Source organism: Primulina huaijiensis, chromosome 18 (genome assembly GCF_012295235.1).
Source record: "Primulina huaijiensis isolate GDHJ02 chromosome 18, ASM1229523v2, whole genome shotgun sequence".
Lineage (NCBI taxonomy): Eukaryota > Viridiplantae > Streptophyta > Magnoliopsida > Lamiales > Gesneriaceae > Primulina > Primulina huaijiensis.
In genome coordinates, this window is record NC_133323.1 from 8,661,737 (window position 1) to 8,675,020 (window position 13,284).

The following is a 13,284-nucleotide window of genomic DNA, read 5'->3' on the forward strand; positions in this document are numbered from 1 at the left end:
AACTTCTTCAAGCTATAGGCGGACAGCCGGTTGAAAGTTCAAGCGGTCGAAGACCAAGCGGTTGAAATGGTTTCTGTTATACAAGGAAGATTACAATTGTTTCATGAAATAGTTAGGTGATGTTTTGATTTTGTGAATCATCCAAATTTTTAGGTTAATAATAATTTATTAACACCACGTATTATAGTTTAATTGAAATTTAATACTGTAGGAATATTTTTTCGAACACGTTTGGTTCAACATTAGCTCCAACTATGAAAGATATTATGAATGAAATATAAAAACATATATTTTCCTTTGTAGCAAAACGACGAGTCGACTATCTTCTCGTGCGTAATATGCTGCATCAACATCGAATCATTCATTTGTTCCAACCCCATCACCCAAAATTCTCTCTTCACGATCTCTGAACAGGCAAAAACTCGGAGATTTTGTGGGTGTTTGAGGTGTCATCAATGGAGGTTTCGGCATTCCCAGTGTGGCAATCGACTACTCTTCTTTTCTCTACTCTTGACAGTGATTCGAAGCGATCGAAGAGGCACTTGGTGTTCAGGAAATCATCGGCGGGATCGCGTGGTTATGTGAGGAGATGTTTCTTTGTGAAGAGTGTGGCTGGGGAGAGACAGCAGAAACTCGAAGACCCTCCTCCCGCCATTCGAGAACAAGGTCTAGTTTACACGCGAAATACGCACCGATTTCGGAACTGGATGATCTCGTTAGAGTAGTGTAATTTGGCGTCATAGTTTATGCTTGCTTTACGATGGGCTGAGTTTTGAAATTTTTTAGCTCTGTTTAAGTTCAATTATATGTTCTTGATTTGTTGGAGTAAGATATATTCACTAGTTGTAGCTTTTTTTTGTTTACTTGCTTTGTCATGCATAGCATTCGTGCAGTAATGTATGAGATTCCTGTATAATCTGATTTGGCAGCTTGGGAATTTTCACCTTTTCTCTTTCTTTTTCACATGTAAGTAAGAAAAGCGAATTAGCTTTCGTATGTTCTTGAAGTGCCCATTTGGTCTTTTTTCTTGCACTGTCTCGAGGTATCTATCTTCACTGCATGCATGGGCTCCCGCTTAAAGGCTATAGCAATTATTTGGATTCTCGTTAATTACAAGAAAACTGTAGAAATGTGAAAGGTGAAACCTTTTAGTTGTTTTAGATATCAGAACTGATGTTTTTTTTCTATGAAAACTTCTTTTGTTGATTTAGGAATTGTATTAGATGCTCTTAGTCCAGATTCTGCATCTGTTGCATCGAGTATCAAGTATCATGCCGACTTCAATCCATTATTTTCTCCCGAGGTGTGTAATCTGGCTAAAGCATACTATGCCACGGCTGAGAGTGTTCGTGATATGCTCATTATAAATTGGAATGCCACAAATGAATATTATGAAAAGCTGAATGTGAAGCAAGCCTATTATTTGTCGATGGAATTTCTTCAGGTAAGCTGTTATCTCTGGCCTCTGCCTAAATTATCTTGGACTTCAAGATTTGTATGCAACTTCAAGATTTGTATGCACAGTTTCACAATTTAATCTCCTAATCTTACGCAATAGGGTAGAGCATTATTGAATGCAATTGGTAATTTGGAGCTGACAGGGGCTTATGCTGAGGCACTGAAAAAGATTGGGCACAATTTAGAAGATGTCGCTGACAGGTAGGAAATGCTTCTGATAGTCTCATAATATGTGTATAATTCAATCACCCACCTGGGTTAGTAATTGATTTTCATTAATTGTTATGATACATAAGAGGTAAAAGTTTGTAGATTGTACATTCCCAGAAGTTGGGATACGATTTCCCTCCTCTCTGGATGTCCTGACTGATGCACAGAACGAAAACTAAAAGAATTTTTCTAACTGTTTAAGAATGGTTTTGTCTGTTCCTGAAATGTGAATTTGAAATCTTATATTGATAAATGTTCTTCCTCCACTAGTACTGAGACAATGGTACATTCAAATGATTATTTAGTACCTCAAGTAAAGGTTGATGATTGAACTTATTTCCATTTGATGGACATCATGAAATAGTGTTTCCAGGGCCTTCTATTATTTATTAGAGTGAAAACAAAATATAAGAATATTTTCTGTAATTTAGCAAGTGTTATTCCGTTCCATGAACGAGTATCAACTGTATATACGATTGTAGGAACCAGATGCTGCACTTGGTAATGGAGGTTTAGGACGGCTTGCATCTTGCTTTCTAGACTCCATGGCAACTCTTAACTATCCAGGATGGGGTTATGGACTTAGATACAGATATGGTCTATTCAAGCAGCTCATCACAAAAGATGGTCAATTGGAAGTTGCAGAAAATTGGCTAGAGGTATGCTCAGTCTATGTTCTTTTTCATTCAGGTGTTGCATTTCTCTATTGAGGTTTCGGCATCGCTGTTATTTTCTTTTCTTTTTTCATTGAAGCACGCAATCAAAAACGCATACTTACAGTGATTTTCTTGTTCGCTTTGTCAAATGTTTCCTCATTAAAATCAGATGGGAAATCCATGGGAAATCGTTAGAAACGATGTCATCTATCCAGTTAAATTTTATGGAAAAGTCATTGAAGGTCGAGATGGAAGAAAAGAATGGGTGGGAGGTGAAGACATTATTGCTGTTGCCTATGATGTTCCAATACCAGGATATAAAACAAAAACGACACTAAACCTCAGGCTATGGTCGACAAAAGTTCCTTCAGAAGTTTTTGATTTACATGCCTTTAATGCTGGGGATCATGCAAAAGCATATGAGGCCTTGAAAAGGGCTGAAAAGGTCTACTCTGATTCTCCCATGCATAATTCGATTTTAGCTCTATCTCTTTCAACACAACAAAACTCTTAGATTGCAGTACCTTTTACTTTTTAAGGGGTGCAATTTGCATCATAAAATGCTTAGCTTCTATTAAAGGACAAATAATACAAAATTTCATGCTTTCCTGCAAGAATGAAGGAACCTGACATAATCAAGTAATTATGATCCATTCCCTTTTATTTTTGGACCAGATTTGCTATGTTTTATACCCTGGTGATGAATCATATGAGGGAAAGACACTTAGATTGAAGCAACAATATACTCTATGCTCAGCTTCTCTCCAAGATATTATAACCAGATTTGAGAGGAGATCGGGGGAACCTGTTAAATGGGAGAATTTCCCAGAGAAGGTTGCTTTGCAAATGAACGATACTCACCCAACTCTGTGTATACCAGAGCTGATGAGAATATTAATAGATGGGAAGGGTTTGAACTGGGAAGAAGCATGGAAGATCACTCAGAGGTACGTTATTTGATTGCTTCTTCAAGTGAATCTGCTGCTGACTCTAGGTGCTGTAGAAAGCAACTCAAAAGACTATTTTGCCACAATTTTTTACTAATTCTTGTTTATGCACCTCTAAGGTATTCATGTATGATTGTCATTAAAGATATTTGAGATGTTGACGTGCTTGTTATTCGTTATATTTTTTGTTCATATCAGTGTGTTCCTGAATGTTGTCATTTGCACTAACAGAACCGTAGCATACACTAACCACACTGTTCTACCCGAGGCTCTTGAGAAATGGGATGTGAATCTTATGCAACAACTTCTTCCCCGGCATTTGGAAATCATAAAAAAGATCGAGGAAGAGGTATTTCTTCCTTGGGTTTCATCACATGGCAAACACGCTACAAGCGACCATAGTTTAAAGCTATATATTTAACGTGTTTCATTTCTTAATGTTTATTTTTATCAATTCTTACACACTGATGCACTGATGCTTTTTATGCAGTTTATTGATACCATTATCGCAGAATACGGCACTGAGGACCTGGATCTGCTACAGAAAAAGCTGAAGCAAATGAGAATTCTTGATAACATGGAGCTTCCTTCTTCTGTCCTGAAATTACTTATTAAATCACAGGAAAGCGTTTTGGCCAAATCTGTTAAAGAGGATAAAGTTTCTGAATCAGATAAAATGGCAAAACCTATCCCCAAGGACGAAGTGAAAAAGCCTAATGATAAAGATGAAACAAAAAAACCTAATGACAAGGATAAGAAACCTGAAATCTCAAAGACAGAGAAGAAAGTGAAGCTGGCATTTGAACCAAATCCAAAGCAACCACGGTTGGTCCGGATGGCTAATTTATGTGTTGTGGGAGGGCATGCAGTGAATGGTGTTGCTGAGATTCACAGTGATATTGTCAAGAAGGAAGTTTTTAATGATTTTTATCAGGTAATTAAAATATGGGATTTGATTCAATATTGTTTGTTCCAACAGTACCGTTACCAATAGAGTCGTCTGGCTTCTCTCAGTAACATGTATTGCTATTGATTTGTTTTTTGTAAGTGACAGTTATGGCCTGAGAAATTCCAGAATAAAACTAATGGGGTAACTCCAAGAAGATGGATGAGCTTCTGTAATCCAGCGCTCGGTAAAATCATAACCAAGTGGACTGGGTCAGATGACTGGGTAATAAACACTGAAAAGTTAGCGGAGTTACGGAAGGTATTCATTCAAATCTTGTTCATCATTAAATCTATTTCATTTAATTCACATTATATTGAATTTGATGATAAAGTTTTTGGCAATACTATCATGATTTCTTGAATTGGCTATAGCTTGCAGATAATGAAGAACTCCACACTGAATGGAGAGAGGCAAAGAGAAACAACAAGAAGAAACTTGCGTCATTTCTCAAGGAGAAAACTGGATATGTTGTTAGCCCTGATGCAATGTTCGACGTTCAGGTTTCCCTATTTATTGTCCTTGAGTATAAATATATTCGATTTTACCTTCCCGCGAGCTTTAAAAGTTAATAAACTTAACATTCTTCCAGATAAAGCGGATTCATGAGTACAAACGACAATTGTTGAATATCATGGGAATTGTCTATCGCTACAAGAAGATGAAGGAAATGAGTCGTGAGGAGAGGGAAGAAAAATTTGTTCCCCGGGTTTGCATTTTTGGGGGAAAAGCATTTGCTACGTACGTCCAAGCTAAGAGGATCGTAAAATTCATCACTGATGTCGGGGCAACAATAAACCTTGATCCTGAGATAGGCAACCTTTTGAAGGTACACGATGACGAGATTCAAGGAAGATTGCGAATCAGAAACAAAATGTCCATCAAATACTAGCTCATGAGTCGTTAACACGACGCCTTTAGAAATTCTTGTATGTGAATATAATTGTTGTTTATTTTTCTGTTTTAGGTCATCTTTGTGCCTGATTACAATGTCAGTGTTGCAGAAGCGCTTATCCCTGGAAGTGAGCTTTCTCAACACATCAGGTATCGTTTGACTTAAAACAATGCAGCTCCTATAATCTTGATTTTCTGCATAGTGCTGCTGTTCAGTATACCTTGTCCATATCTATACTTGAATTGGTGTAGTACTGCTGGAATGGAAGCCAGTGGAACAAGCAACATGAAATTTTCAATGAATGGCTGCATCCTTATTGGAACATTGGATGGTGCCAATGTTGAAATCAGGCAAGAAGTTGGAGAAGACAACTTCTTTCTTTTTGGTGCTCGGGCTGAAGAAATTGCCGGCCTTCGTCAAGAAAGAACCAAGGGAAAGGTAAAAACTTATAGCTACCTCAGTTATCTTTATAGTTTTTTCTTTCAGTAGCAGTAAAGGTTCAAGTACACATTGATTGAAATGTTGTGTTTGAATTACTATACAATTTAAATTGAAATGAATGATTTGTGAAAGATGCGACACAACAAGTTCTAGTGAAGATGAGATTTTCGGACAAGGCATCTGGTTTGAGGGATTTAGAGTCAAAGAATTTCAAATACATGATCCAAATCTCTCTCACTTGTTTGGATGGTTTAAATGCCGTGAATTTGAAATTTCTCATGTTCTAATTTAAGCTTTATAATAATGAGTATAATGTATTTCAAACTTTCACAATTCATACATCAAATACATCTCTCAAGTTCAGATCACTCCGTTTAAATCTCTTAAGGTTGCATTAAGGTTGCATTTGGATTGATTCATTTGAAATTCGTAATTTCGAATTTTTTTTCATAGTTAAATAACATAAACAAAGAAACTCAAATTTATATCGTACTTGTGTACACTATAATTATACTAATCACAATGAATTTCAAATGACTTCAATATTTTAAGGATTTGAAATCCGTTGTGATTAATATAATTATAATGTAAAAAAGCAGGGAGATGAATTTGAAAGTCTTTTGTTTAAGTTATGTAAACAATGAAAGTGTATTTCAATTCATAAATTTCAAATGACTCAATTCAAATGCACGGCAAAAGTTTTATTATACTATTATGCCCCGTAACATGCTCTCGATCCTATAAAAACTTTCCAAAGATGGAGAAAAACTTGATCAGTCATCTTTCAGGGATACAGAATTAATGTAAATCAGCTTAAATACAATATTCTTAATCCTTCATTGCTACCTAGGCGATTCTAAAATATTCTTTCTGGTATGCAGTTCATGTCGGATACTAGATTTGAAGAAGTGAAAGCATTCGTCAGAACGGGCGTATTTGGCCCATACAACTACAACGAACTGATGGGATCCTTGGAAGGAAATGAAGGGTATGGTCGAGCTGATTATTTCCTCGTCGGCAAAGACTTTCCAGGTTACATCGAGTGCCAAGAGAAAGTTGACAAGGCATACAAAGATCAAAAAGTAAGATGTTTTCTTCCAATGCAACATGCATAATTACATAGGCTGCTCGGAGGACGACTAAATTAGGATAGTAGAATTCAAGCAAGTTTCTTACCATATACTTTTCGTCGTCGATGCAGAAATGGACTAAAATGTCGATCTTAAACACAGCTGGTTCATTCAAGTTCAGCAGCGACCGCACGATCCATGAGTATGCAAGAGACATATGGATGATTGAACCTGTTGTATTGCCATAGAAAATGACCACAGTTGAGGATGAAAGCGACTTTTACGGGTATACTGAGTATAGTGGTTACCATTTGGCAGAGTTGCTTCTGTTTTTAGTATTGAATTCTTGATTGTGAGCCATTCAATTGTAATAATGGGCTTCTTTGGTGGGCCTCATTTCTTTCCTGTAACTGTTTTTTGAGTCCAATACATAAACTAGATGTGAACCCAAAAGGCCCTTTGGCCCATTGATCATCGCGTCAACGTTATCGTTTTTTCTTAGCAACCCTAAAATTCACCCATATTTATAAATTATATATAATTTTTTGGGAAATCATATGTATTTAATGCATTTGATATTTACCTATGTTATAAGTGCAAAATGATAACTTTTTAGGGAGGCAAGTGTTGAATATATCTAAACAACGATTTTTATCAGCTGTCACGAGGTCGGAGCTAGCTGGTTCTCCTCGAAATGAAGGTATGTGGATACAAAAAACACAATTTTTTTCAGGATTTATTTAAATATAAGAATGAAGTAGATTTTTTATTTCGTTTATAAATAGAATTAGAAAGTATTTGGGAGAGTTTTTAAGAAGTACTTCTTGGATTTTAACTGGGTAGAAGTGCTTTGGGGTGTGTGAAAATCAGCTTCTACTTCAACTTCAATAATTTTTTATCAGAAGATAGAAGTAAGTTCGATATTTTTTTCTTGCTTCTATTTTTTTTTTTGTTAATGGTTTAAAATTACAATTTGACATTTGAACTCTTAAATTTTATCATATTCCATAATTATTTTCAATTTTTATAAATATTTTTGGAGATTTTTTAAAATTTTAAATTTTATTTATATTCAAGTTTTTAAGAGTTTCGAATGAACTTTATAAAATTCAAAATCATATTTTATAAAAAAAAACATTTTATATTTTAAAAATTATTTTTTTATAATTTACATTTTCAGATTTATTTTTTTTACATATTTGGTGTATTTATAAAAAAATTCATTTGTTTTTTTAAAATTAAATTTTATATAAATTTTCAAACATCCATTTTTTAATAAGAAAAATTAATTTTGTGCAGAATATTCAAAATGTGATAATAATTATATAAATACATTGTTGAAAGTGTTAATACCAAAATTTAAATAATTAAAAAAATGGCAATGTTATGTAGGTTAAGGATAATGTTGTAATTATAAATTTCGCAATAATTTTTCTCCAAACACTCAAATTTTAGTTTATATTAGTTTTATGATTTTATTTCCAAACATTTTTTTACTTTGCTTATCACCTATTTTCAAAAAATATTTAAAAGAATCATTTTAAAATAAGCGAAAGTTCTCTCAAACACTCTGAGTAACTCCTGTAGCAAATTTGGTTAAAAATATCGTGTCGCGACCAAAATCTAATTGATATTTCGACTTTCCCCTCCATAAAAAGTGTCGTTTTCATTACAATGCCTAGTCGAGTAGTCCCAAGCTTTCCCTGTGCTATGCCACGCGAACATATCCGAAGCAACTCCAATTTTCAGATCGATGGGTCAAATATATCAAAGGGGTTCCATCCTATCCAAAGCGTCGAATAATTGTAAAATGATCATATAAAAATATGATGTTGCTCTCTTTAGGAAATTTTTTGAATAATTATTAAATACATATAACTTATATTTTATAAATGAGAAAATTGACAATTTTAGTATAATATATTTGTCTTTTTTACGATTGTGATATTGGTCTACTGTCTGTTGTCAAATTTTAATCTTAGTTTGTTATATTTGTTTTTGTTTTTTTCTAACTTTTAGTCCATTTTCCGACATGTTGCTGACCTAGCATCGACGTGCTATCATGTATAGTCTCACATAGAAGACGAAATTATAAATTTCCTTTTACATATTTAGAAAGTTGAGGAATATTTTATTAAAATTTTGTATAATATTGAACTTAACAAAAAAAAAAGCTATGGAATCAGAGCTCAATTTAATGAAAAATGATGATTAACTGTTGTTTTTTGTTAGAATTAGAATATGATGATCATAAACACCCTACTTTAAAAATAATTAATGAAAAGTAGTAGTTATTATAATTAAAGAGAACATGGTATGCTTTGTATGCATTATTGATGGTGATAATAATAATAATAATATCATTAAGGATTAATGCTCCCTCTAACTACAGTTATTGTGATAATAATATATGCCCCACACAAAAAAAAATAGTTTTGTTCATGTTATCCACATAGATAGTTCCGTTATCCACTCGGTACATGATATGTTTGCTGAGTTGATAAATCATGGTCATTTATTCAACTATGATATATGGATGAGTGAAAATGATTCATCACTCAACACACGTGTAATGTATTGGGTGGATGAGAACACTACTCTCATGGATAGCATTTATGAATCCCAAAATATTTGTACAAATCAACCATTGATTTAATGTCGGCCAGAGATTCTCTACCGACCGATCATCATCTATAATTAATGTGGTTATCATTGTAATTAATGTCGATAATGGTAATTATCCGTTGTCAAAGTTTGGTTCAACCATCAACTCCATCAAACTTGTCGGTAAATAATATTTATATGATTAGAAAGTTATATTTTAGGTGGGACATAATTAATCTCTTAAATAAACAAAAAATATATAGATTTAATTGTGATTTTTTTTTGAAAAAAAAAATATATTATAAAAGTGGTAAATACATGAAATTATTTATCTTTTAAAACCTTTCTTTCATATTTAACAAAATCAGTAGTAAATGTGCCTGGATTTTGAAAATTATGATTTTTCGATATTTTACAAAAGTGGTAAATACAATTTATCCCTCTAAAATACAGTGGTGGAGCCAGAAATATAGCTCTGCCTGGGCTAGAATTTTAAACTCTAAAATCTTTTAATATTTTAAATTGATCTACTAACTAATATCATATTATTCTAAAATTATACAAAATTTACATATAAATTTTTTAAAAAAAATATTGGGTCACTCGGACTAAAGCCAAGGTATAAGTGCAAGTGGCGGATGCAAAAATATATTGAGTTGTACATTCTTGTTCAAGATCATATAAAATTTACTTGAAAATAAAATCATGCCAACTAATTTTCTCACGTTATATGAAATTTATTTAAAATAATCTAAATAAATATAAATTTTTATGTTTATATCCTAATTTATCAAAAAGTAGCTTTTCCCTCGCTATGGTTGTTTTTATCCACGGGAAACAACTTGTCTTGTTAAATATTTTAAGAGCTCTAAAATGTCTTATAAATTCTAAAAATTTATGAAATTTTTAGAAAATTTAGTTTAACGAATCAAAAATATCTTATTTACTAGAAGCTCTTAGAAATCTAAAATATAATTTAATATCGAGATAAATTTAGAAGGTGTGATTAAATTTATCTCAACAAATATTTTGGTTGAGTTATCGACATTGAAATTTTATTCTTGTCATTTGGGTTCTCAGTAAGTCAATCATAATGAACTATGTAGAATTAGACCGATTGAGACTGTTCAAACAAATGTCTTATCAAGAAAATCAGTTAGGTTCTACTTAATAGTATTTACGATAAGGAAATTGAGAAGTAAAAATGCACGAAATTGTTTATGGATGTTTAGAGAGTTCGATACTCCTATGTCACCCTTTCTTCCTTACGGAAGAATTGCACTAAAAGACTTTGATAATTACAAATAATTTGAAATGACCCATTTCAGTAGAACTTAATGCTGCTTAACTGAAACTCTTAGTAAACTTCAATCTACAATGATTTGAGCAGTAAGATTTCTTAATCTCAATTACACAGATTTCACGAGGAAATTATTAGCACAAATTTGATCCTCAAAATTATCATATAATAACTTATTAACATGTGCTGGATTTTCACTTTGGCTCGCAGAAAACTTTTTCAGAGAATATCAGTTAGTTTTCAAAAACTCAGAGATAGATAGTGTAATTGTGTAACCTTCAGATCTTATTCAGTCGATCTATTTATACCTTAATCTGCAACGGTAATCTTTTCAAAATGATATATTTGTTTCCAAATACAGATGTAGTTTTTGTCATGTCATCATCCTTTATGACATATTCTAGTAGTGCACATGAACTTGTCATTCTGTTAAGATTCAGTGACTGTTGGTACGGAAAACTTTATCCGTTATTTTAGCTGGGCTCTGATCCTTTATTACTTATTATACTGATTCTTCAGGTAATATTTGGATTTGAACTAAGTGGTCGTCTTAGTTGGGCTTCATCAGTACCCTTGAATCGATTTGGCTATCAGTATCATTCTTTTTTCTTTATCAATCTGGCTCTGTAATCAGTTATTCTCATTAGAAAACTTCATCTTATAAATATTTAGCTTTCCTTCTTGAATTTAGTTAGATTAGGCTCCTCAATTATCTGTCAGATCAGCAGTCTTGTAAGATCACCAAAACTTAAATTGTTCCAACAATTTCTCTCTTTTTGGTGTTTGACAAAATTATGTCAATACTGAATTCATTATTTTCGGCAATATATACAACTAAGCTATCTTATTGACTATATACATATAATGTTATTCATGAACTATCTACTAAACCGATTAGAGTACTTGTCAGTAGGATTCTTCTGCGCATTAGTTGATTTAGGCTAGATGGAGGCAGCTGACTTTTTATTTTATCTTTTTTTGTCAACACGGCTTGAGGTAGGCAAGAACTGAAGCTAACTGAGAACTAAAACTGTTAATATTTTCATTAAAATTTTCTTGAACTTCCTCTATCTTGGTGCCTATTTGAAAGTTATTGAATTGAATTTTCCCGCAAGATGAGTAAGAGTTGATTAAAATGTCGTTTATGCCTCTAGATAAATCTGACACTTCTTTGAGCTTTCTGTCTTTAAATGGAAATTCCAAAGTATCCTCGGTATTCAGATTACTCTTTTTAAGAACTGTTATAGAGGAAGAAATGGCGGTGATATTTGTGCTAATTTGATCTAGAATTATTCCATCATTTAAGTCTAAATCAGGAAAGAATGGCTCTAATCTCGGAAGTACTTTGGTAGTAGCAATTTTTAGTCGAAGAGCCACCTACTGGTGGAAGGTCCAGCTTGTCCTATCATTAGGACTCTTGATTTAGTTTGGGTGATAAGTACCTCAGCATGTTCCTCTACAGTCTAATTGATTTATTCTTCAGTTTCTGGACCATCTTGTTCAGTAATGGCTATTTCAACCATTTATTGTATAATCCTTTAACAAATACAGCTTCATCATATTCAATCATAAGTACATCCTTGGATAGGATTACTTCTGCATTAGAAACCACTGCATCAGTCTTATTACATAAAAGAGACGTGGAGAGAAGTTCGCTCAGTAGGATGTCATCTTCATCATCATCATATTATTGGTGTTGTTATTCAATAGATTGCACAACTTCTTCAACATTTTCAAGATTAATCTTACTTGGAGGAGGAGGATAAGTGACTAGATCTAGCTGAGTGAGCAGTTTGGCTTTCTTGGTGTCAGATACAGTTGGTTGCTCAGAGATAGACTGAGACGATGATCCATCCACTTTCTGTTTCTTGGAATCTGCTGGCTCAAACAATTTGTGATCATTTTCCCAGAATTTGACCTTCATCTGCAGAGAGATCAGGTTCATATCCAGTTGATTTATCACTGCTATATAATAAAATGTGGTTGGGCATAAAGGGTCATAGTTTTATCTTTGTTCAGCACAAACTGTTGTCAGTTTTTGAATCTTTGGAAGATCCAAAGATAATCTTGATTTTGAAGAGTTTTAGTAATAACCACAGTTTTGACTTGTTGTAGCAAAGCCTTCTCCAATGGTATATATATTTTCAGTACATCTTTTTCTTCAACTTTTAGTTGTTCTAAATTTCACTCATTTATCAAAAAAATTTATCTTTCTTCAGCAAACTCATTAACCTCATCCATCGGCGGGTCAATATGTGCATGTACTGGTGATATAGGTTTCGAGACTTGGAATTTGTTACCTTTTCTTTTCCTTTCATGAGGCTGAGGAGAAGATAGAGATCAGTCTTGACCAAGTGGATTGGATGGGGTCTTTAATGATTACTTCTTTTGTTGGTCTTGGAGGAGGGTGAGCTGTTGGCATACTAATTTTTCTATGTGGAGCTTCCACCATTATCATTTTCAGTTTTTCTGCTGGCTCTTCAGTAGCCTTGTTTTTAGTGACTTTGATCGCGTGCACCTGACATATATGTATTGTCTTGATTTGTGTAGGTATTGGTCTGGTTTTTGTTGTTCTAGGTTTTTTCTAAGGAAGATAGGGACTTGCTAACTCAGAGTCACTGGATTGAAAAATCAATTTCCTGTTGGGATTGGATTTAGTTCTTTTGCTTCGCTTCTTTGCAAAAAGTTTCTTTACAGTAGCCAGTTCTTCTCCAATTTCCTTCATGATTACCATCATCCCAGTAGTAAAGATATTCA

At 33.4% G+C, this 13,284-nt stretch overlaps 1 protein-coding gene across 1 annotated transcript; it reads left to right on the top strand.

Moving 5' to 3' along the window:
- Positions 1–289: 289 nt before the first annotated feature.
- Positions 290–7,097, top strand: LOC140963901 (alpha-1,4 glucan phosphorylase L-2 isozyme, chloroplastic/amyloplastic-like). Its single transcript, XM_073423386.1, has 16 exons — positions 290–666; positions 1,212–1,444; positions 1,559–1,659; positions 1,939–1,951; positions 2,151–2,327; positions 2,494–2,769; positions 3,000–3,271; positions 3,503–3,620; positions 3,762–4,205; positions 4,326–4,478; positions 4,592–4,720; positions 4,810–5,046; positions 5,185–5,261; positions 5,364–5,550; positions 6,435–6,635; positions 6,755–7,097. The coding sequence occupies exons 1-16, from the start codon at positions 456–458 to the stop codon at positions 6,869–6,871; spliced, it is 2,946 nt and encodes a 981-aa protein (XP_073279487.1). The 5' UTR covers positions 290–455; the 3' UTR covers positions 6,872–7,097.
- The last annotated feature ends 6,187 nt before the right edge of the window (positions 7,098–13,284 follow it).